The 24,237-nt window shown below is 54.6% G+C and overlaps 1 protein-coding gene across 2 annotated transcripts in view; it reads left to right on the top strand.

Moving 5' to 3' along the window:
- Card10 (caspase recruitment domain family member 10) overlaps positions 1 to 24,095 on the top strand; it is a 27,468-nt gene extending 3,373 nt beyond the window's left edge. Inside the window, exons 4-21 of one of the 2 annotated variants that reach the window (XM_021217128.2) lie at positions 262 to 587; positions 4,505 to 4,696; positions 6,054 to 6,209; positions 7,050 to 7,175; positions 9,137 to 9,328; positions 10,170 to 10,295; positions 11,429 to 11,544; positions 12,375 to 12,403; positions 12,777 to 12,900; positions 18,251 to 18,410; positions 18,692 to 18,803; positions 19,149 to 19,392; positions 19,557 to 19,626; positions 20,394 to 20,487; positions 21,512 to 21,670; positions 21,793 to 21,908; positions 22,295 to 22,407; positions 23,036 to 24,095. In XM_021217128.2, the coding sequence (XP_021072787.1) occupies positions 262 to 587; positions 4,505 to 4,696; positions 6,054 to 6,209; positions 7,050 to 7,175; positions 9,137 to 9,328; positions 10,170 to 10,295; positions 11,429 to 11,544; positions 12,375 to 12,403; positions 12,777 to 12,900; positions 18,251 to 18,410; positions 18,692 to 18,803; positions 19,149 to 19,392; positions 19,557 to 19,626; positions 20,394 to 20,487; positions 21,512 to 21,670; positions 21,793 to 21,908; positions 22,295 to 22,407; positions 23,036 to 23,273 (2,693 nt within the window). In that variant the 3' untranslated portion in view covers positions 23,274 to 24,095. The remainder of the gene's footprint in view (positions 1 to 261; positions 588 to 4,504; positions 4,697 to 6,053; positions 6,210 to 7,049; positions 7,176 to 9,136; positions 9,329 to 10,169; positions 10,296 to 11,428; positions 11,545 to 12,374; positions 12,404 to 12,776; positions 12,901 to 18,250; positions 18,411 to 18,691; positions 18,804 to 19,148; positions 19,393 to 19,556; positions 19,627 to 20,393; positions 20,488 to 21,511; positions 21,671 to 21,792; positions 21,909 to 22,294; positions 22,408 to 23,035) is intronic. The other variant, XM_029531132.1, reaches the window with a different exon arrangement.
- Positions 24,096 to 24,237: the final 142 nt, after the last annotated feature.

The raw sequence follows: 24,237 nt of genomic DNA, 5'->3' as shown, positions 1-24,237 counted from the left end.
TCTCTCTCTCTCTCTCTCTCTCTCTCTCTCTTAACTTTTTAAACTTTAATACAGAGGTGTCCACTTTTTTTCCTCTCATGACTCCTGGATTTTATGTCTTGTGTGAGAAGATGTCTTGTCCCCTGTCCAGTAATAGCAAAAATATCTTCCAGAATCTTCCTCCAGCGCTATTATGATTTTGAGCTTTTCTGTGTAGTCCAGCATCTCCCTGGATTTTATTTGACCCTTCTGAATATTCTTTTTCCACCCCTGACCTGGCAGATGAGGAGGGTCCCGAGGGCCTGACGCAGTTCTTAATGACTGAGGTCCGGAGGCTTCGGGAAGCTCGGAAGAGCCAACTGCATCGAGAGCAGCAACTGCAGGCCCGCGGCCGGGCCCTGGAGGAGGAGCGGGCAGGGCTAGAGCAGCGGCTTCGGGAGCAGCAGCAGGCACAGGAGCGCTGCCAGCGGCTGCGGGAGGACTGGGAGGCTGGCAGCCTGGAGCTGCTGCGCCTCAAGGACGAGAACTACATGATCGCCATGCGCCTGGCTCAGCTCAGCGAGGAGAAGAACTCGGCTGTGCTGCGCAGCCGAGACCTGCAGCTGGCGGTAGGCCCTGGAGAGATGGTGGGGTAGAGAAGCAGGGGGGAGAGGGAAGCGGGGGGGGGGGAATGGTAACATGATCATCAATACACGTTTCAGAGTTACCATCCACTCAGTTGTGACTGCTAATCAATCCCTGACTGTCCGGTGTTCAGGTTTCACCACGTTATGACTGCTTCTCTACTCAAGGAGACACCCTCACACACACACACACACACACACACACACACACACACAAAGCCCTGGCCGTTCTGGAAAGAGTCTTATTTTATTGATTTTTAAAAATTTTTTCATTTTTATTTATTTATTTATTTATTTATTTATTTATTTATTGAGACAGGGTCTCAGGTATCCCAAGTTGTCCATAAGATTGATAGGTAGCTGAGGATAGCCCTGAACTTCTGATCCTCCTGCCTCCAGCTTCCAGATGCTGGGCTTACAGCTGTCTTGTACTGCTAGGAACCCCGGGGCTTTGTGCCCGCTAGGCAAGTGCTGTAACCGACTAAGGCATATCCCTAAGCTCTGGGAACAGCTTTGGTTGTCACAACCAGGATGATGACATTAGCGTTTAGTAAGCCGAGGCCAAGGATGCTGCCACAGTTCCTCCCATGCCCAGGATAGCCCCTTCAACAGATCTATGATGCGCTGAATGTCAGTTGTGCCAAGAGGATGAAACCTCGGGCTCTAGGGATTCAGTGAGGTCCGGGCTCGGAATGACAGCCATAGAGCGCCTGGCAGAGGCTGTGCTCCACACCTGCATTCTGTCAGCCATTGCAGTTCTCCAGCTCGGGTTCCACAGATGGCCTCGTCTCGTCCTCACCATCGTACACGCGGTGCTCAGGTTCCGTTCCCCAGTACAGATGCAGGGCTTGTTCAAGGTCTCCGAGCCTTGGGATGAACTGTACCTGCCTGGTACCCAAGTAGGCCTCCTGAGGGATGCCATTCTGCCTGTCTCTGGCCAGTGAACTCCCGCTGGATCTTCTCCAGAGGATTTCCAGATTGCCTTTCAAGGACTGAGGGCCCCTCTAAGGCTGAGGGATAGAGTCTCTCCCTCTTCCTCCTCCATCCTTCTTGGGACTCCAAATAGAGTTTCTGCCATGTCTGCTGACCTCCGTGTGTTGTCCCAAGTTCTGAGAAGCTGCCTGGCTCATAGGTTTCCTATACCAATGAGTTCACAGTGACTTCTGACATTGGTATTTAGAGCCCCTCCCTCAGAAGCCTGGCTTTGGTGTTGGTGGTCATGGCGTAGGCTCTGGGGGTCGTGAACAGCTCGTGGGACTCTGGGGGCACCGTCGTCTGGGTTTATACATACTGGCTGGCTCCGGGTTTTGGGGGGAGGGGAGCCCAGATTACTGAGGCTGCTGGCCCTGCTTGAGGCGTAGCCGATGTGTTTGCAGCCGGAAGCTGATTGGACAGCCATCGTCTGGACATCTGCTTCGTATTTGGTGCTAAGTGGGGACTCCCGATTGCTCTGAGTTGCTGGCGAGCAGTGTCACATAGGGTCAGGCTTCACTCTCTGTGCTTCAGTTTCCTTATCCTTAAAGTAACAACAGGTCACTCTGAGGATGGCCTAACATCGTGAAGTAGCCCCCTGGGCACTAGGTGTTTGCTCTGCACACACTTTTTACTTCCCCGCTAGGATTGGGGTGCGGTTGTGGTTCTCATTGCTGGAGGGAGAAACTGAGGCACAGTATGGTTGCCTAAAGCTCTTTCCTAGCATCCTGCCTGCCTGACTTAGGGGTGATAGGATCTTCCTTCTTTCTTCAGCTCATCCACTTTTCCCAGAGACTGACAGAGCTTTGTCAGGTTTTTCCTGAAGGGGCCGCTACTCAGGGAGGTCACTGCTGCCCCAGCGGCGCTGCTAGAGGCTGTGGCAGGCTGGGCTGGCATCCTCTTTGTGAGTTGAGTCTGTGTGACTGGCAGATGTCCTGTGTGTGTCCAGTCGTTGGGGTGGGAGCTACTGCGGGAACAGAGGAAGGGCCCTTTGTCACCTGCGGTGCTTCTGGTTGGGACCAGCTGCTTCAGTGGCTGCGCTCACGTTTGGAGGGTGGAGGGTGAGATCAGAGGAATAAAGAACCCCCCCCACCCACCTGCACCTCTTGGAGCTGTTCCTGTCCTAAAGTTTAAAGAGGCTTTGCAGGTGGTAGTTCTCAGCGCAGCCCACGAGACCAGGCTCCACAGCTCGGTTTCCTCCCACCGTGGACAGGTGTCTGTGGTGGCTGATTTAATACTGTGTTTTATAGGGTGCAAAGTTAATGAGCTGTTATTTCTGAGCAACATAAATTTAAGGAGCGAACAGTGTAATTTGGAGCTCAGGAGTTTGTATGCCGGGATTAAAGGTTTCCTGGTGACTTGTCTTCTGAGCTCACTGGGGAAGCCTGCCAGCCTGAGGGTCAGGCAGGATCCTGGGTGTGCAGTTGTGGTTTGCTGTGAAGGGTGTGGCCAGCCTGGCCTTTGAAACCAGCTGTCTTTCTCTGCTGGGTCACAAAGCGCGTTTTGTGAGGGAAAAGGAATGCGGGGGGTCAAGCCTTTCTGAGTCTTTGTGGAGGAGTGGACTGTTAATTTGAAGAGCTGCTGACCCAGCTTCAGACGAGGGTATGGATGCGTGCGCTGGTCTGGGCTCTGGGGCCTGGAGGACTGGCCGTCACTCTCCAGTCCAGGACACTCGTGGGACACCAGGCTTTGGTTCTCTTGCGGATGTCCCCAGAGGTCGTTGTGCTTTTCCCACCACAGTGACCTCAGTGATGGCCGGCACCTGTTGCTCTTCTCGCTCAGCCCGGCCGCCCCAGATCCCACATGCATTTGGCAAAACATCCCTGGCCAAGAACGTTGTCCTCCAGCAAACTGATCATGCGTGTCGGTCCCTGGGCCAAGCTGCTATCATCAACTGCCCGCCCCCACCCAGCTCCCAGGCCAGGCACTGGCTTCCCGCACGGAGCTGGTGACAGGCCAGGGCTCTGGGCTTTCTTTAAAGCCCCACGATGGCTGTGTCTCACTGGTTGTGGCCTCATAGCCTGCTTCGTCCTGTCTTTGTCTTCCTCAGTTCTTAACAGCTCTGGGAGAGGGTTGTGTGTGTGTGTGTGTGTGTGTGTGTGTGAGAGAGAGAGAGAGAGAGAGAGAGAGAGTGTGCTTGTGCTGATAAATCTGAGGCTGTGAAGAGATGAGGGACTTGTTTAAGGTGTCGGAGTATAGTGGTGGATACTGTGGTTTAGTGGTGACACCTAAACCTGGATTTGGGGGTGTTGGCATAAACTAGCAAGCCAATCTTTTGGAGAAAACCTCTCCCATAAGGATTTTCTTCCCTTTTCTCCTTTGTTTAAAGACAGAATCTCCCTGTATAGGCCAGGCTGATTTGGAGTTTAATATTAGCCCAGGCTAGCCTTGAATCTTTGGCAAGCCTCCTGCTTCAGCCTCCTGAGTGTTGAGATTATGGTCATGTGCCACCACACCTCGTTGCTTTGTGAGGAATTTCCTGAAGGGGTCCCCCCACTCCCCTGTGCGTGTTGAGGCCTGGGTGGGTGGGGGCTGGGCTGGAGGGGCAAGCCTTGGCTCCTTTGCTGGATGAGGCCCTCAGGCCTATCACTTCTTTCTCTGGTCTGGTCTAGATAAGGAGACCCAGAGAGGCACAACCAAGGCTACCCTCAGTGCAGGCAGGGCTGGGTCCAGGCCCTCTCCCCTTTTCTATACTCAAGTAGCCACCCCCTCTGTCACAGTGACATTGGCCAAACTGTGTGTCACATGCAGGGCATCTTTTCATGTCGATCCCTGGGAAGATAGCCTTGACTCTGCCCACTTCTCTTGTCCCTATTCTGTATTCACTCAGCCTGGCTCCTGTTCAGAGTCCAGCAAACCTTAGGAACCTGGGGACCTTGGAGTGGTTTCCAGTGAGTCCCATCCAGGCTGACTCACATCTTGGGCCTCAGGTGGACCAGCTCAAGCTCAAAGTCAGTCGGCTGGAGGAAGAGTGTGCGTTGCTGAGGAGGGCCAGGGGCCCACCGCCTGGGGCAGAGGAGAAGGAGAGGGAGCCGGATGGCGCGGATCTCCTCTCAGAGCTTCGGGCAGAGAACCAGCGGCTGACGGCCTCACTGCAGGAGCTTCAGGAAGGTCTTCAGCAGGTAGGACCCTGATGCTGGGCCTCACTGTCCTGATACCAGCGCCTGAGAACAGCAGCCCCAGAGGCTGAGGACTGACCTGGCCCACGCAGGCGGGGACTCTTGGTGGAGAGTCCTTAGCATGTTGCTCTCCCTGGGAGGGTTCAGTCTGGGCTCCATAGCCAGCCCCCAGAAATCTCTGAACCCCATAAAATCGCACCCCTGAATGTATGTGAGCATTTTCTTAGAAAAAAGAGTCCCAGTTTCTCTTTTTAAATGTTGCGTTAGGGATCAAGCCCAGGGCCCTGATTTCTACTGCAGCCCCATGTTTTCCTGTTTCGTGATGGTTTTGCTTTGACCTGGGCTCACTCTAGTCCCACCTGATCTCAAATTGGTTATGTAGACCAGACTGGCTTCAGATTTGTGGCAATCCTCCTGCCTCTGTCTTGTGGGTGTTGCAGTTACAGATGTGAGCCATCATGCTTGGTAGAGTTAGGGTTTTTCTTTTTTCTTTCTTTTCTTTTCTTTTTCTTTTTCTTTTTTTTTTTTTGGTTTTTCGAGACAGAGTTTCTTTGTATAGAACGGGCTGTCCTGGAACTCACTTTGTAGACCAGGCTGGCCTTGAACTCAGAAATCCGCCTGCCTTTGCCTCCCGAGTGCTGGGATAAAAGGCGTGTGCCACCACACCTGGCTAGGGTTTTTCTTGAGACAAGTCTCAGTGTGTAGCCCCGGCTGGCCTTGAACCCCTGATCCTCCTGTCTTGGTCTCCTGAGTGCTTGCCTTGTAGACCTGTGCCACGCACACCTGGCTTTTCTGGAATTTGTGAAGGAGTCTCTGACCCTGAAGTGGTTGAGACAGCGCCTAGGTCCAGGTGCCTCTAGGAGTCAGCTTAGTGACCTCCCTCAGGTCTGTGGCAGTGTGGACTTGCCATTGTTCCACACAGAAAGTGGAATCAACATGGTTTATTTTGTGGTATTGGAGATGCTTGATTAGCCGTGGGCCTAGGGACAGGGTCTTGGATTCAGGATCAGCCGCTTGGAAACGTGGTGTCAGAGGGACAGGGACAGGCCTTGGGGAATAGTGCTCTGGTGTGGGGCTGGAGAAACGAGAGTGGGCTAGGGTTTTGTTCATGACTGGGGTCCTGTTGAGCTCAGAGCACACTTTCATCCACTCTCTCTGAGCTGCACACATCTTCCAGAGGACAGTGGGGCTGGAGGAGCCACACCACTCTCCACACAAGGAAACCAAGGTCCAGGTGCCAAGCCTGGCATAGTAGACACTTGGCTGATTTGGAGAGTTGAGGGATGTGTGTCTCTCTCCATGTGCCTAAGGTGGGGTGGGAGGGCCAAGGGTTGAGGTGGCCTCCCACTTTACCCTGCAGGAGATGAGCCGGCCAGGAGCTGCAGGCTCTGAACGTATCCTACTGGACATACTGGAACACGACTGGAGGGAGGCGCAGGATAGCAGGCAGGAGCTGTGTCAGAAGCTTCACGCTGTGCAGGGCGAGTTACAGTGGGCAGAGGAGCTGCGGGACAAGGTAGGGGCCACTGCCTGCCTCCCCTCCCCCGTTCCAATTCACTAATGTCTACTGAGTGCCCTGGTCTAGGAGGGGGATCCTGCCAGGCATGGAGGGTATATCCCGGCAGCAGCTGGCCACTGGTACCTTCATCAGGCACAGGGCTTGTTCATCCCCACTGATGAACCCTTGTGTGTCAGTAAGGGCCTGTTTAGGCTTTGCAGATTCAGTAGTAAACACATCTAAGACTGCCTAAAAGGAAAAGAAAAATCTTAAACCAAAAGCAAAACAAACCAAAACAAATAAACCCACAGGGTTCGGGGATTTAGCTCAGTGGAAGAATGCTTGCCTAGCAAGCAAAAGGTCCTGGGTTCGAACCCAAGTCCCATTCTGAGCACCCATGTCAGGTCGCTCCCAGGAGATGGTAAGCGTTAGCTGCTTTGTCTGTCACCTGTTGACATCTTCATTTATGTGTATATCCCTCGCCCCCAACACACACACACACACATACACATACTTATAAATAACAAATCTTCAATCCAAGGCTTCCATTCCCGGAGAGGGTGCTTATAGCAGGCAGATGCACAGGGTGTACACCTGGGACCCTAAGGTGTCACAGAGCCAAGGGCTGTAGTGCCTACAAGGAGCTGAGAAGGTGGGGCGGTTGGAGGCTGAAGTCTCTGTGAGAGACCAGAGTTGGTGTGGAAGGTGCTGTTGGCACTGTCAAACCCGTTTTTTAAGACTTAGGCAGTTGAGGCTCAGCTCAACAAAGACAATGGTTGAGGGTATCCCGCTGGAGAGGTGGGCACGTGCTCCTGGGTTTTTGGGGTTCTGAGCCTGGCCCACCTGCCCTGCCCACAGTACCTGCAAGAGATGGAGGATCTTCGGCTCAAACATCGAACGCTGCTGAAGGACTGTGACCTCTATAAGCACCGCATGGCCACTGTGTTGGCCCAGCTGGAGGAGATTGAGAAAGAGCGGGACCAGGTGAGCTGCAGCCTGCTGAGGGTGTGCCTCATCCCATCTCTAGCTCTGATTTAGGGAGGGGAGGAGGAGCAGGGGGAAGAAGATGGGGAGGAGGGGGAGCAGGAGCAACAGGGGGAGGAGGAGGAGCAGCAGGGGGAAGAAGAGGGGGAGGAGCAGGAGGAAGAAGAGGGGGAGGAGAAAGAGGAGGAGGAGGAGGAAGATGAAGATTCAGGATTGGCATTGCAGGAAGATACATTAAAAGTGTTCTGGTAGCCGGGCATGGTGGTGCACACCTTTAATCCCAGCACTTGGGAGGCAGAGGCAGGTGGATTTCTGAGTTCGAGGCCAGCCTGGTCTACAAAGTGAGTTCCAGNACAGCCAGGGCTACACAGAGAAACCCTGTCTCGAAAAAAGAAAAAAAGAAAAAAAAAACCCAACAAAACAACAAAAAACTAACAACAACAACAACAACAACAAAAGTGCACTGGTGAATTGAGATGAGGCTATCATGTCAGCGAGATTGGTAAACATCTTCACATATACACATATACCCGGGCAAGCCTGTGAATGTGCTGGAGTGTGAGACATGGGCCTCAGAAGATACCCACCGGTCAATATGTGCCTCACAGTTTCCCAGGGTCTTTGCTACGGTCCTCTCATTGCAGAGGACCCAGAGAGGGTCGGCCTTGTGGGTGATCACACAGGCAGCATGGGAGCAGGGCCTTGGGAAATCACACAGGGCTCCTTGGATGGCAGCCAAGAGCCTTGTCCCACGGAGCACGTGAGAGATCCTCCTTAGGCCCTGAGCTCCCCTGCCCTCCCAGGTCCTCCTGCCTCTCAGCTCTCTGCATGGAGGAGGGACCTGGAAATATTTGCTGATGGAGAAATTCCCAAAGGTTTCGGCTTTATGTTCCTGGAATCACAGGCTTGTGTCCTGTGAAGGCTCCAGGGTAGCTGAGGCTTCAGACCAGGTCCCTTATGCCCCTGACCACTGTGTGGGAGGGCGCCCCCTGTAGGCAGGGCAGGAGGTTGTTGTGCTACCACATGTGTGAGAATGGCCCTCTGGAACCCTGGGAGCCCTTAGAAAGTAGGTTTGGGGGGTCATCCCAGGCATTGTGATTCTGGTGCTTTGGGGCCACCAGGCTCTTCCCAGTGTGCCAGGCTTTTTATCCCGGCTTCCTCAGAAGCAGCGTGGGCAAGTCCTAGCCTGGACCTAGCTCTCAGGGACTTCTTCATGAGAGGAAAGAACATTGGCTGTACTGGACTGGGTTGGATTCCTGGCACCTGTAGGGACCCAAGTGCTGTGATTAAAGTTAGCGTCACAGTGGCTCTCTTGAAAGTATTGTTGTTGTTATCGTTGTTGTTTGAGACAGGGTTTCTCTGTATAGCCCTGGCTGTCCTGGAACTCACTCTGTAGACCAGGCAGGCCTTGAATTCAGAGATCTGCCTGCCCCTGCCTCCCAAGGGCTGGGTTTTAAAGGCGTACTTCACTACCACCCAGCTAGAAAAAGCATCTTAAGTTTAGGGGTGTGGTGTTCCTGGACTCTGGCCTTCCCAGCCAGAGGTGCCTGTAGCTCTGGAGATGGTGTTTTTTCTTCCACCAGTAAGACCAGTGATCCATCATCCTCTTAGTCCAGTGGTTCTCTACCTTGCTAACGCTGCGGCCCTTTAATGCAGTTCCTAATGTTGTGTGACCCCCCTCCCCCCAGCCATACAGTTACTTTCATTGCTACTTCATAACTCTAATTTTTGCTACTGTTATGAATCATAATGTAAATATTTTTTGAGATAGAGACCCACAGGTTGAGAACTGCTGCCTTAGCCTGTCTGTGTATAGACAAAAGGAGCTGACACTAAACACACAACCCTACAACCCCTATAAAGGAAGTGTCCCTCAGGCGACAGACAGCACCAGTCTTGTTCTATCCACCCCACCGAGGCAGCGCATCTCCCTCAGAGGCTGGCTCCCCTGTTCTCTCCAGGCAATCCAGAGCCGAGACCGGATCCAGCTGCAGTATTCTCAGAGCCTCATCGAGAAGGACCAGTACCGCAAGCAGGTGCGGGGGCTGGAGGCGGAGCGTGATGAGCTACTCACCACAGTCACCAGCCTGGAGGGGACCAAGGCCATGCTGGAGGCACAGCTGCAGCGGACACAGGGGGGTTCCTGTCTCAAGGTGAGTGGGGCCAGAAGTGTAACACTCCGGGGCTGGGGAGCTGTGGACTTGGGGAACCTTGCTTCATGGGGAAAAAATATACTGGCTTAAGGCTGGGCCTCTGTGGTGAGTGAGCTCTAGGCCAGGGCTGGGAACGTGTGAGGCCTGAGTGGGGACCTCGACTAGGTCAAGGGACCATGGTTGACATTAACAGTAGGTTGTAGCTGAGAGGTTGTGGGCTGGCCTCTGGGCTTCTGCAACTGCTCTGGGCACATGGGATAGCTTGAGCTGACTGTAAACACTTGGCAAGGCTGGATGCCGGAGGGCGCGTGAGCAGGACTCTTGGGCGGCTAGGCTAGGCTAGCATGGGCCTTGAGGTCCCACAAGAGAACAGCTTGTGTCCTTTTCAGGCTTGTGAGAACAGCTCAAGTCCTTTTCAGAGTGCGGGGGCCCAGAGAGGGCCAGAGGTCTGCTGGAGGTCACACAGTCAGGTGGTACTGGCACAGGGCCTGGACCCCTGGGAGATCAGGCAGTGGTCCTCGGACTCTGCCTGGAGCTCTGCTGTTTCCTGTTTTTGGTCATTTGTGATGAGCTTGTGAGCCTGAAGGAGGAGGGAGAGGGGGAGGGGGAGGGGGAGGAGGAGAAAAAGAGGAGGAGGAGGAGAAAGGGGAGGAAGAAGAAGAGGAGGAATACGTATATGACCTCTTATGTGTCAGAACCTTGGTGGCTTTTGCTCTGAGCCCAGATCTGGCATCCCGTGTCTATATATTCCCTGTGCCTGGTGCGTGGCAGGTGCGCAGTACGGACAGGCCAGCCTGGGCTCGGCCCTGCTCACCCCCTCCCTCCCCTCATCCTCTGGCAGGCCTGTGCCTCCTCCCACTCCCTGTGCTCCAACCTCAGCAGCACCTGGAGCCTCAGCGAGTTCCCATCGCCCCTGGGAGGCCCGGAAGTGACAGGAGAAGTCGGGGGATCTGAACCCCACACCTCGGTAAGATGTCACCTACCCCAAACACGGGGAAGCCTGGGACTTCCCTATGTTGCCCCCACACACAGTGTGTCCAGTTTGCCCGCCACCGCTTGTCACAGACATGCACAGCAAGGCCCAGGGAGGCTGAGAACCTTTTTTTCCCATTTGTGTGCTTGTATGTGCAAGTGTTTCTGCATGTTCATGTGAGTATGCACGTGGAGACCAGAGGTCAGCCTTGGGTGTCTTTTTTGTTGTTGTTGTTGTTGTTGTTGTTTTTCAGGAGCCATTCACCTAGTTTTTCCTTTAAGTTATTTGATAATTTTTATCTTTAATTATATGTGTGTGTGCATATCTGTGTGTGGGTGTGTGCACGTGAGTATGGATAGCCTCAGAATCCAGAGATGTCTGGTCCCCTTCCAGCTAGAATTAGAGGTAGTTGTGGGTGTCTGATGCCGGGAATGGGGGCTTTATCTTCTGAGAGCAACACAGGCTCTTAACCATTGAGCAATCTCTTCGGCCTTTACTTTGTCATTTTTGGAGACACTCTCTCCCTGGGACCTGAAACTCTCTGATTTGGGCCATGCTCCCCATCACTGGGATTATAAGCATGTGTCACCCTGCCTGTGTATGTCTGGGTGTGTGTGTGTGTGTTTGTGTGTGTATGTATGTGTGTATGTGTGTGTCTGTGTGTGTATTTGTGTGTGTTTGTGTGTGTGTATGTGTGTGTGTATGTCTCTGTGTGTATATGTGTTTGTGTGTGTATGTGTGAATATGTATGTGTTTGTGTGTGTATGTGTCTGTGTGTCTGTGTGTGTCTCTGTGTGTGTTTGTGTGTGTGTATGTGTCTGTGTGTCTGTGTGTGTCTCTGTGTGTTTGTGTGTGTGTATATGTGTGTGTATGTGTATGTGTGTGTGTGTGTGTGTGTGTGTGCGCGCGCGCGCGTGCACATGCACTAGAGATCCAGCTCAGAATCTCCTGCTCACTCAGCAGGCTCTTTACTGGCTAAGCTTCTCCCAGCACCCGCAGGTACGGGGAGCCCTCATACACTGTAGTCCCGTATACCTTTCCTTTGTCCTGGGCCCCAGGTCTTGTCTGAGAGCTGAGGGCTGGGCTGGGTGGGCTGGAGCTGACCAGGCCTTATGCTGGGCCTGCAGGAAGAAGCCACAGACAGCGAGAAGGAGATCAACCGGCTCTCTATCCTGCCCTTCCCACCTAGTGCTGGTTCCATACTCCGCCGACAGCGTGAGGAGGACCCGGAGCCCCCTAAGAGGTAACTTGCTGGAGGTAGCAGGAGCTCCCCATGAGGTAGGGTGACTGGGTCCAGATTGACACATCCTGGGGTTCAGCTGCCAGAGTCAGGCAGGACTAGCAGTCCCCTCACTGGACTGCCCCGAGTCTGTCAGAGTCCTAGAAACAGTGATGTTCAAAGAGGAACCAGGTTGAAGCCAAATAGCAGAATGGGCTCAGCTGCAGCCCAGTGCTCTGGTGGGCAGTTTGTTGCAGGCAGCCTGAGATCTCAGATTCTTAACCTTAGAAAGTGGGTTGGCTCAGGTTAGGGGCTGGAGAGGATTCCATGGGCAGGGTACACAAAGCAAGAAAGCCAGGCCTCAGCTTCAGTCAGTCAGCAGCAGCAGCAGCAGCAGGCAGGTCAGAAAACCCAGCCACATCCGTAATGGCCAGAGCAGGATGTGGGATTTCCTGTCTCCTGGTCCTTCCCATCACTGTCTTCCCCTCTAAGTGGCCTCCTGATGGGAGGCTGGGCTGGGGTTAGGCTGTGGTGTCCATAGGCTTGCTGTGAAGTGACCTGCACTCACAGGGGTGGATGTGAGGAGGCTGGGCTAGTTCAGGAAGTACAGGTAGGAGCCAAGGACCCAAGGTAGCAGGGGCAGGCAGTGGCAGGGTGCACAGTAAGGGGAAGCAGCATTGAAGGATAAGCCAGCTGTGGATCTAAGCAAGGAACCCCTTGCCTTGTGCTTTTAGGGGGCTGGGTGGCCTGAGTGCCCCCAGCATGGGTCCTGGTGGTTTGCTGGGGCACTGAGATACGAGGTGGGACAAAATGTCACGGGCCTCATTTGCTACCCCTGTCTCCTCTCTGTTCAGGTCTTTTAGCAGTATGTCGGATATCACAGGTAATTCCCAGCACCCCCCGGGGGGGGGAGACTCACTTTGGGGAGTTCCTTTTACTGGCCTAGATCCTGTGTGTGTCTGCTCTTCTGGCCTGTGTTCCCTCCCCCGTGGCCTGTCTGTGCTCCGTGACCAGTCATGGAAGCTGTGCGGGAGACTTCTGAGAAACAGGGTCCAACTTTTACACCTGCTCCTGGGTGTGCCACGTGTGGGGCCCTTCACTTCCTGCCTACCTCTTCCTCCTCTAGGAAACTGGAGCCTCACCCTGCCGGCCCATCCTAGCTCTGCGCTCTCAGGGCCACTAGCTTACCAAATCCCCTTTTGTTGCCTTCCGCTGTCTCTGTTGTCCAAACTCCTGACCTCCCTCTTCCTCCCCAGGGAGCGTGACCCTTAAGCCATGGTCCCCCGGCCTCTCTTCATCATCCTCGTCTGACAGTGTGTGGCCTTTGGGAAAGCCGGAAGGCCTCCTGGCTCGGGGCTGTGGCCTGGACTTCCTCAATAGGTATGCAGTTCTCCAGGATGCTAGAGTAGGGTTTGGGTGTCCCACAGAGCTGCAGAGGGTCCGGGTCTTAGCTGGGAGGCAGCAGACCACGCCTCTGCTTGAAGCATCCATCTGACAGTGGCAGCCCCAGGATTGTCTGTGCTGTGTGAGCCCCGGCTGCTGTCTTGTCCCTCGGCCTCACCGGCTAAAGGCGACCATGATCTCTTTTGCAAGTGGGTGTCTGGATATTTCTGGTTCATGTGAATAGAGCCCCCAGCTCTGACAGGTGCGGAATGTGTCGCTCATGCCGCCCTCATTCTGACATCTTTCTAGCTATTCCTCTCTGCCCTGAGCTCTTTGTGGGCAAGCCGCTGAACCACTTAACATGGCCAGGGCCACCACGGGAGTCCCTGTAGCCGTTGTGGCCACAAACCCAAGACAGAAGTTACAAAACATTAGGGCAGGATGCCCTGAAAATGACCCATTTGGTCCATGGGGGAAGGACACGCCTTACCCCCCCCTCCCTACACACACCCCGCCCTGCCCTCCCAGGTCACAAGACCTTTGAATTCAGCTGCTTTGGAACGACAGGAAAGGTTGGCCAGGGAAGAGCCAGTGAGGAGGGGAGAAGGGGAGATGGAAGGGGACAGTTCAGGCCGGATGAGTCCCCGAGGGCCCGTGATGAAGGCACGGACATGTGGATTTTGGCTTGTGTGAATTGGATGCCTGGGAACGTCTCCCTGTCATTCAGTGCCAAGGCAGCTGCCTCACTCCTGGGACAAAGTGTTGTTTTGATTGCCCTTGTTTCATAAACTGCGGAACCGAAGCTCAGAGGTCTCAATGAATTCGCTTGAGACTGCATGGCTGAGAAGTACTAGGACCATCTTCAAGGACCGGTCCGCACTTGGGTTTTAGGAAAGCCTTAGGAAGCACCGAATGCCAGCCAGTGTGAAGTGGGGTTAGGGGTAGGAGTATGTCAAGCTAAACAGATCAGGGCAGAGCAGGACCAGAGGCCTCCTGCTTCCTAGACACGGCTTGGCCAGGCCTCCAGCACCCCACCCACCCCACCCCCACCCCCTGCTCCTGTTGCAATCCCAGTGTAGGCAGTGGGCCCAGTGTGACATTGTCTCAGGCCTGTGCAGGACATGCTTATGGGGGGAAGGGGCGGAGGTGCCTCCCTTCCTGCCTGCTCTGGCCCTTCCTCCAGCCTAGCTTATGGCGGCCGAGTCCTGGCTGTCTTCCAGGGGGCTCCAGGATACAGTACCGGGAACGAGGTTCTGCCCCAGTCCTCCTGGGCCTGGGCTGGGTCACCTCTCCCGGTCATGCAGTTCTGGAGAAGAGGGAGTTGGAGGAAGACCGCAGACCAGGCCGTGGGCTCAGGTGGCTGAAAGAGAAAGGGGGACAGGCCCTCATCTAACTGCAGGTCAGGGTGAGCCACTTGGGTCCCAAGATAGGGCTATAGAAGGGTTTGGAAGATCTGGCTCTGTCCCCAATGCCTTGAGTTCAAATCTTGCTGTTTATTGCTCCCCTGGGGGCTTGGGCAGGCCACTTAATTTCCGTGTATGCTGCAGACCTATGACAATGCCTGTCTCTCAGGTGCCCTCCCCACACCAGGAGTCCTGAATTAAACAGTACCTGGCTCAAATTTGGGTATTCTAGCTACTATGGTGGCTCTGCAGAGCCCATATGGATGCGTGTGCTGGGAGACGTGGTCTATATAGTAGAATATGGGGGATGTCTGCACTCACGGGTGTGCTGGCATGTGTGTGCCAGGTGTGGAGGGCAGAGTTGACATTAATGACTTCCTTGTATGGCTGTCCACATTAAGTCGCTGCGTCCTGGGATGTAGGATGCATCACTGTTTGGCTAGACCTGCTGGCCAGTAAACTCTCGGGATCCTTCTGTCTCTGCTTCCCGCAGCACTGATGTTACAGACGCAGTGCCTGGCTTGCAGGTGGGTACTAGGCATTCAAACCCGGGTCCCGATGTTTATGCGGCAAGCACTTAATTTACTGAGCTATCTTTCCGTCCCAGAACCTGTACAGGAATTGTCCAAAGCCACTGGAGGCTGGTGTCCTTTGGGCACACCTGCCTTCTGTCTACTGTGTACATTATGGGGGGCATACACATAGCTCTTGAGCCTCTCAGTTGCCAACTGTCACCCCCTCCAGCCTCTTCACTCCTCTGTGAGGGGACAGCGCAGAGCAGGGTCAGTCAGGCACTGGGGTAGGTGGAGTAGAGCTAGAACGTCACTGGACAGATGGCTGTGTGGAAGAGATAGTAGGGGGTGTCTAAGAATGATGTGAGGCTCTGGGTACCAGGAGAGCACTAGAGAAAGTTAGTCCTGCCATCTGTCCGCAGAACCCTGTTCCTGTCTGTACTCACGAGGTCCTAGAGATCTCTAGAACCTTCTGACCACACACAGAGAAAGTTCTAAGACTCTCTGTCCAGGTTCACTCCCCACCATTTGTACCATCCTTGGGAAGTGGTAACTTCTTTCTGCCTCTGTTTCCCACACCTCTAACATGGTAGCATCATTGACAGATGCACTAATGTTTCTAGTCTGTGTGGCAGGCTTCGACCTCAGCATCCAGGTCCCTGACTGGTGCAAATCTGTCACACGTGCAACCTGGAGATCTTCCCACAGTGTTCTGGGACAGGGACACACACAGGCCACAGGGCCTATTATCACTCACTGTTGGCAGAAATGACAGGTTCTCAAGACAGGGGTGGGACTGGGAGCCTTTCTAGGAGTTGGACAGCCCCTGTCCCTTTCGGGCTCGAGGGCCTCCGTCTCAGACATGGTCAGGATCAGCTAGCCTGTCCTCTTCTGTCCCCTCCTCTGCATCCACTGAGGTCCCAAACAAGAGATCTCTGCACACGGTCCCCACCCAGCCCCAGGCTATTCCTAGAACCTGACAAGTGCCCTGCTTGTGAGGTTCAGGGAAGTTTACAGAGTCCTTGGGGACCCTGGGAAGGGTGGTTGTCCATGGTGTTCCAGAGGAGGGGTGCCAGAAATTAATCCTTAGGTCTCGGGGTGGGCAGGGGTGTTGGAGGAATCCGAGATCAGCAGTTCTGAGTGATGGCAGCCGTCTGAGGGTTTGTAACAGTTAGGGAGACAGGACCAACAGGATTGTTCTCCGTCCCACCTGACACCAGGAAACAGCCAAAGCTTTTTTTTTTTTTTTTTTTTGCTTGTTTTAATTATAGTTTGTTTGTTTAATGTGTGTGTCTGTATGTATCGTGGATGCCACAGAGCCAATGTGGAGGTCAGAAGACAACCTGTGGGGTTTGATTCTCACTTTCTATCGTGTGGGTCAGAGATGGGGCTCAGGTCACCAGGCTTGGTGGCAGCAGGCACCTTTACCTGCTGAGCCATCTCAACCGGTGTGACCGGAGGAGTTTCTTAAGCACCTCCCCTGAGGCCACAGTGCTGAGAGCTCACTACACTTCCAGGCTTGGGGATGCGACTCAGATTTCTAACCTAGCATACATAGAGCCCAGCACCGTGTAGACTGCATATGGTGATACATATCTGTAATCCCAGCACTTGGGAGGTAGATGCATCAGAAGTTCAAGGCCGCTGGGTGTGGTGGCTCACGCCTTTAATCCCAGCACTCGGGAGTCAGAGGCAGAGGCAGGCGAATTTCTGAGTTTGAGGCCAGCCTGGTCTACAGAGTGAGTTCCAGGACAGTCAGGGCTATACAGAGAAACCCTGTCTCGAAAAACCAAGAAAAAAAAAAAAAAAAAAAAAGAAGTCCAAGGCCATCCTCAACTACACAGAGAGCTAGCCTGGAGTACCCAAGACCCTGTTGAAGAGATGGAGCATGGTCCAATCACAAGAGGAGGCATGATTGTGTTTTGTGTCCTGTTCTGCCAAGAACAGAATTAGTCAGGGCCCGGGGAATTCCACAGCCCACAGTGGCTTCGCAGCTCCTTGCCTCGACCTTCTGACCCTCACACCCACAGGGCCAGAGGGGTGTCACTGTCACCCTCATGGACAAGCAGCGAGTCCGGGGCATGGCTTAGGAAGAGTTTATAGCACAGGCAGGCTCAGACTTTTGACATTTCAACACGAGGTTGTCATCTACCCGGTTGGTGCTCTGTGCAACTGAATTCTTAAAAATGGCAAAAAAAATTTAAAAAAAAAATTCTCATCTTTTAAGTAATTTAGGATTTTGAGTTGGGCTGCACCGAGTGCCATCCAGGTGGCCTGTGCCCCTCCATGGCTTAGATAGACACACTGAGTGCTGCCCTCTAGGATAGTTTTGCTCTAACTGCTGACTGGACAAATTTCAAGAGTTTCCCCCATTCTGCCTCCCTGAACCGGGACAGGCCCCAGGGGCCTGGCTCTTGATTTGACTGAAGGGACAGGTGCCAGCTGCAGGGGGCAGAGTGAGGGGGCAGAGGTAGGGAAAGGCTCTGCTGGAGGAAGAAGCTCTTCTCGGCACTGGCCTAGCCTCAGGCTCATGGAAGAGACTCTGGGGTCAGTTTGCCTGAGACTGGTCCTCGGGCCCTATCCGTTCTCATGCAGGGATGAGCAGGATTCTGCTCTCCTGGGGACCCTGGCGTGTCCTTGGCTTCAGTGGCCACAGCCAGCGTCCCCTTTTGTGTCAGGGAATAGGGTGGACAGATAACCTCCCTGTGACTCGGATGCAGCTTCCAGCTGGCTTTTCTGGGGGCTGTTGCTCAGGCTTTTAAGTTGGTGCTGGGGAATACATGTAGCACCCAGACTTTCTTACTGCCTCTGCTGCTGCTCTTGGTATTGAACCTTCTGCAAAGCCCCTACTCTGTACTGCAAGCCTCCCCATCACCCCAGAGCCTGACTCCTCACCCTGTGTCACAAGGCGCTTCGGTTCCATACAGAGATGGCACCCAGTTGTACCTCCCTCTTCCTACCCTCTGCGCCCCTCAATTACAGTCTAACGGGGGGGGGGTTCCTCCCTCCGGGACTGTGAGTAAGCTGGGTTCCTTTGTCCTCAATGTGTTAGACGCTGGGTTTGGTGTTAGGGGTGCGGGCTGGGTTTCTAGGGGTGCAGGCTGGATTTCCCAGATGTCTGGGCCTGAAGGGCTTTGAAATGGGCAGAACTGAAGAGAAAATATAAAACCTGACAGGGGGTGCTGCTGGGTAGGGGTGGGGTTAGTGGGCGGGCAGATCTTAGAGAGAGAGGCTGTGTCTAGCTTGAGTTTTGAAACAGTGGCAGGATGACCAGGCTGGGGAGAGGGGGAAGGGTGTCACAGAGGGCACTTAAAGAGCCCTGGCCCCAGGTGAGAGTCATGGCCTGTTCAGAGAGCAGAATCACAGTTGCCTTCCGGGGACTCGGTCACAGTACTGACTGGATTCTCATTCTCTTTCCTCCCTTTCTCTCAGGTCTCTGGCCATCCGAGTGTCCGGCTGGAGTCCCCCTGCGGGCCTGGATCCTCAGGATAAGAGTCCAGATAGCCTGCCGGGCCTTGGGGACAGGTGGTCTGGGGCAGTGGTGCGAAGGGTGCTGTCTGGGCCTGGGTCAGCCAGGACAGAACAGAAAGAGGTGAGATCCCTCTTCCCCATCTAGGGGCAGGGGTTCGGCATCAACAAGGGTGGACATTGGTTGGCGGAGCACCATGGGTGGGGTTTCTGGGGATTGGCTGAAGTAGAAGTTGCTGTGCCCTCAGACTGCAGTGACTAACATCTGATTTGGTAGACGGGGGTGGGATGTGGTGGGGTGTGGTGGGGTAGGAGTAGGGGTGGGGAGGAGCTTGGGGGGGGCGTGGTGACAGCATCCCGACAGGGCTACATTTCTAAAATCATCCCCTGTCTGCTTGGCCTCAGCTGAGGACAGAAGGCACTGGTCTGGAGGGGGCAGGCCTAGAAGCGGAGGCCCAGCAGAGGACCTTGCCCTGGAACCAGAGCTCCACCCTCCCCTTCTTGCTGGACTCAAAGGGTGAGCCTGGCCTACGGGAGAACCCGTTGAACTCATGAGACCCAGCCAGTCAGGGCTCCTTCAGTCTGGGATGTGGGTAGGAATAGAAGGGCCCAGAGGTAGATGCTGAAGCCTGTGTCCCAGTGCCCTGCAGGGCTGTGGCCTCCTTTTGGTGTGCGCATGCGTTCTCTTTCTGCATTTAGTAAGCAGCAACTGTGAAACAGTAACTCCTGTACCTAAGTTCCTTGCTCAAAGAAGGTCCTTGCAGGCCAGGCCTGTAGAGGGTCGTATCGGCCCCCGAGGTCCCTTGAAGACGATCTCTGGGCTCACTAGCCTCCTGTGTCCTCCCTACCCTGCCAAACCCAGCCTGTCATTCCTTCCATGAGGCCCTGGATGCCTGGGCAAAGGGACCGGGTGCCGAGCCCTTCTACATTCGAGCCAACTTCTCCCTGCCCGAGCGGGCGGATCCCCATGCCCTTTGTGTGAAAGCCCAAGAGATCCTGCGGTTGGTGGACCCAGCCCACAAGCGGAGGCAGGAGTGGTTCTGTACCCGAGTGGACACCCTCACCTTACGGGACCTGGACCGGGGTACCGTGCCCAATTATCAGAGGTGATGGCGGAAGCCTGGGGTGGGAGGCCCCCGTGGGACCTGGTATGGGGATGTAGCCCTCTTTCCCCAGGAGTTCCTCCCTGCCTTCTGGGACAGGATGAATTGGAGAAGATGTTGGGGCTTGCTTTTCTTTTCACGTGTGTGACCCAGTCTTCCTCCCGCAGAGCTCAGCAGCTCCTAGAAGTCCAGGAAAAATACCTGATCTCCAGCAGACACCGAAGTCCTCGAAGCAACGTAAGCAGGGATGATGGGCGGGCTGAGTATTCGGTCATCCCTGAGGAGAGAGGAGGGGGCAGGCCTCCTTGATCTAGGTGCCCAGGAGACAGAACATTAGTTTCCCTATACAGGATATTTGAGAGATGAAATGTATGGAACGGGCTCATGCTCTAGTCTAGTGTGTGTCTAGTACACAGTGGGCACCAGAGAACAGTCATACTTTCTTCTTCAGTCCCTGGGGTGGGTCACCATTGTGCCCATGGTAAAGTGAGGGCCCTTGATAAGGTCCCTGGGAGACCCCATTGCTGGAGAGGGGCCAGGGGCATGTGTGTTCAGGGGGACTGTAAAGAGCATGCAGTTGTGCATGCTCGCCCCTCTGCTGCTCACCTGCCTCTTGGACAGCAAGCAGTGTCTGTGAGTCCATGCGTGCCTGCGGCCCAGTGCCCGCTCCTGTGCGTGCTCCGTGCCTGCCAGGCTTGGGCTAAGTAGTGTGAGTGAGTGTCCCTGGTTTTCCTACCCAAGGTCTTGCTGCTCGTTCACTGGAGGAGAGACTGTGCTGGAGTAGACTGAGGGTGGGGGTGGGGATGAGGGATGAGGAGTGTGGGGAGGTGAATGGAATGATAACTTGGGGGGGGCGATGGGTTAGGAGGGGGTGGGAACAGGGAGGGGGGTGGCTATGTGCGCACCTGCTGAATCTGGACGGCAGTGGCAGGATGCACCCTTAGCATTCCCTTGTTGCTGGGATGGATTGTGACAACGAGGACCTCCCTTCCTTGTCCACCTAGCTGAAGAAGCGAGCCCTGGGGCTGGTGAGGCCCAAGCCTGCAGGGGGTACTACAGGAGACTCCGCAGAACAGCTCACTGCAGAGCCCTGCTCAGGTGAGTCTGGGGGCACAGGGGACCTCCCCTCTGCTCAAGTGCTCAGTGTGCCTCTGGGTGGCCTCTGGCTCGGCAGTGGGAACGATCCCGAGCAACGAGGCTCCCTGATGGTGGGATAGATGGAGAGAGCCCACTGGCAGGTGCTGGTGTGTGTGCGCACGCGAGAGTGACCCTGAGGAGCGTGGACAACCGGTACCACCCACCACACTGAGGAGAGCAAGGGACTGGGGAGGAGCCAGATGAGAAAAGGATACTTCTGAGGGGCACCAGGGATGCAGAGGTGAGGGAAGATTTGGGAAGAGAGGGAGAGGAGAGGAGCCTACTCCTGACAGAGGTGAAGCTCGCACAGTCACAGGAGCACGGGGTGGGTGGTGACTTTGAAGGTGGGCAGAGCCTCTTTGAAGTCCAGGACACTCAGCAACCCCTTGCTTGGGGGTAAGGGGGTGGGCGGGGGGTGAGGGGGCTTCCTGTCTAGCCTATGAGACACTGAGTGTAGTTAGAGCCAGGTGCCCAGTAGCATGTGCTGTGGACCTAGGAAGCTGTGACTTGAGTTTGGGGTGGCAAGTGGGCTGACGGTGCGTGGCTCTGAGCGGCAGGCAAAAGCCCTTACATTGCAGGCAGCTAAAGCAAGAGCAGGTCGGATGCTGAATTCACTCCAGGCTCTTGGGCAGTGCCTTTGTTACCACTGGGAGGATGTGACCTTTGCCCTGGGATGTTGGGAAGTCAGTGGAGCATTGAAAGCAGGGAGTCACATGATCCTGTTGACGGCTAGGAGCCTCTCCCTAGGTGCTGAATGCAGAGTGGTCTGTAGGGGGCAGACCTGAGACAGGATCAGAAAGATGCCTTCTGCAAGAAGTGTGTCTTTTTCAAGTTGTGTGTGTGTGTGTGTGTGTGTGTGTGTGTGTGTGTGTGCCTCAGCACATCAGGACCAGGACTCAGGAAGGAAAAATAGGTGGCAGAAGATGATGTTGACTTAAGTACGCTGGGGAACCCCTCACCTCTTCCATACCCTTCTTCTCTGCAGAGCTAGAACGAAGCCTGAAACCCTACAGCCTGGTGCGGCCGCTGTTGGTGTCTGCCCTGAGGCCTGTGGTCCTCCTGCCTGAGTGCCTGGCGCCTCGCCTCATCCGTAACCTGCTGGATCTGCCTAGCTCCAGGCTGGATTTCCAAGTGTGCCCAGCAGGTGAGCCTGCCTGCCACCTGGGTGGGTGGCTATATGGGTATGGGGTGGAGGGGTGTGCATCTGGGTGGCAGTGGGCAGCCAGGCCTATGGTCCTGAGTCATACACATCCTTGTTCTCCACAGAAAGCCTCTCTGGGGAGGAGCAGTGTACATCCTCGGCTCCCGGAGCCCCCAAAGCCTGGCCCGCCAATGCCGGGCTGGGCAGCAGGATCCGTGCCATACAGGAGTCTGTTGGGAAGGTAAGTGCTGGAGGGGGCAAGGCTGCCCTCTGGGACCCAGAACCAGCATCTGGGCCGCCCCTTGGGCTGGGTCGAGACGATGGCTCTTGGAGATTACTTGAGGAGTGGGCTGGTATCTCGTACCTGAACAGTGTTATTCCTGAACTTCCATTGTTCTCTTTGTTGGCTGGGGCTGCAGTGGCGCGGCTGATGGGGATGAGAGTAGAGACGGAGGTCCACAGGGACCTGACCTTCCCCCAGTGCACACGAGTCTGGGTCTCCAGTTTCCTTTGGTTCTTTGCTGATGAGGCATGACTGTCCCCCTGGGAGGTGGTAGCAGGGTGGATGCAGCAGGGGAGGGTGGGCCCAGGAGTAAACTGTCTGTCTGTCTGTCTCTGTCTGAAAAGAAGCACTGTCTGTTGGAGCTGGGTGCACGGGGAGTGCGGGAGTTGGTGCACAGCGAGGTCTACCCCATCGTCATCCATGTGGAAGTGACTGAGAAGAATGTCCGTGAGATCAGGTGAGCGGTGGCCATGTGTGGAAGCCCCTGTCTCTGCGCCTGCCATCACCTGTCCACCTGTCCATCTGTGTGCATGCTTGTATTGCTTATGTGTACTGTGGATATTTATCTCTAGAGAGGGTTAAGTCTGTAACTGAGGGAGGTCCTGTTTATGTATATGTATGTATCATAGGTATCTGTACTATGTGTCTCATAGATATGCATGTATCATACTTGTATCATGTGTATAATGTGTATCATGTGTGTGTATGTATGTTCTGGGTATGTATTATATGGGTGTATCATGTATGTATAATGCATTATAAGTGTATCTTGTTTGAGTATCATGCATAGTGTGAATTACATGTGTAGCTTTCATGCCATATATATACATCAGGCATGCCACATATAATACATACTATGTATTATGTATATATTATATGTCATATGTATATTGTGCTTTTGTTGTTTCATACATGTTGTAGTTATATGTGTGTATGTGTATTGTATATCAGTATGTATTGTTATGTGTTATGTATGTTGTCTGTCATGTATGTGTGTACATATAATGTGTATCATGCATGTATCATATATGTATGCATGTGTGTGCACATACACAGCCAGCTCTGATCACCCCTTTTCTCTGCAGGGGCCTGTTGGGCAGGCCAGGCTGGCGGGATTCAGAGCTGCTCCGTCAGTGCCGGGGCTCAGAACAGTGGCTCTGGGGACTGCCGTGTTCCTGGGTGCAGGTGCCTGCACATGCATGGGGCCATGCAGAGGAGCTGGCCAAGGTGGTGCGTGGCCGAATCTTGCAGGAACAGGCTCGCCTTGTGTGGGTGGAGCGAGGCAGCAGCAGAGGGGGCAGTGGCAGCAGCAGTGAGGCCTGAGGACCCGTCCGATGCCCAGCCTTTTCCAGCCACTGTCCAGACCTCCTCCATCAGATGCCTGGGCCTCCTCCAGCCGGTGCCTGGACACTCACTGTTTATACATAGGCTCACACCCGTGCGAGCAGAGGAGACCCTGTGTCTTCAGTGGAATCAGACCTTCTCCAGTTGGGGCCTTCCTTGTCCCCCCATGGACTCTCCAATGTGGGACCTCGGTCCTGGGCTCTCACCAGAGTCTGTCATTGGCTCTCCACAGGCTGCAGGAGCCCATGCACCTGTCCCTGACCTGCTGCTCTGGTCTCCTCACTAGCTCCAATGTCCCCATGTTTTTGTTTGTGCGTTTTATATGTGTGTGCGTGTCCTCTCCTTACACACTCACCCTGGAATAGAGTTCTCACACCGTTCAGTTTTGCACACATGTCCTCATGGATCCCCAGTTCTCTCCCTCTACCTGAGTGCACAAGGTCTCGGGGGTCCTCAACCCGGGTCTGTGCATCCAGCAGTGCCCAGCACCACAGGGCCTCCACAGTCCACCAGCATTGCCTGTGTGTGCTCTCATGCAGATACCACGGCTGCCCTGGTCAGCTCCTACCCTTACATCTTTGTGTGTGTGTTGTCCCTCATCCCGTGTAAACATCACCATCCTTGTGACACTGGCACTAAGCAATGTGTGCTCTGCCCAGCACATGCGGACATGTTCTCTCGGCTGGCTTTCTGTTCCCCGCCTGCCTCTAGGAGGCCAGGGCGGTGGTGCTGCTAGGCCATCCCAATGTTAGGCTTGTGGGTGATTCCCAAGGCCTTTTCAGTCAAGCTGCACACATTAAAGTTTGTCCTAGAAGTTGATGGCCTTATGCTTGCTTCCATGCCTGGTCTGGGACCCCTGTCCCACTACTCCCCTTTGTCCCCATCCCCAGCACCAGCGGATTCTACCTTTCAAGTCCCTGCCAGTTTGTTCACTTTGTGGGGA

The sequence above is a fragment of the Mus pahari genome, chromosome 17 (genome assembly GCF_900095145.1).
Source record: "Mus pahari chromosome 17, PAHARI_EIJ_v1.1, whole genome shotgun sequence".
In the NCBI taxonomy this organism is placed as follows: Eukaryota; Metazoa; Chordata; class Mammalia; order Rodentia; family Muridae; genus Mus; species Mus pahari.
The sequence above is the reverse complement of the archived record's forward strand: the minus strand, read 5'-3'. Positions and strand labels throughout refer to the sequence as shown.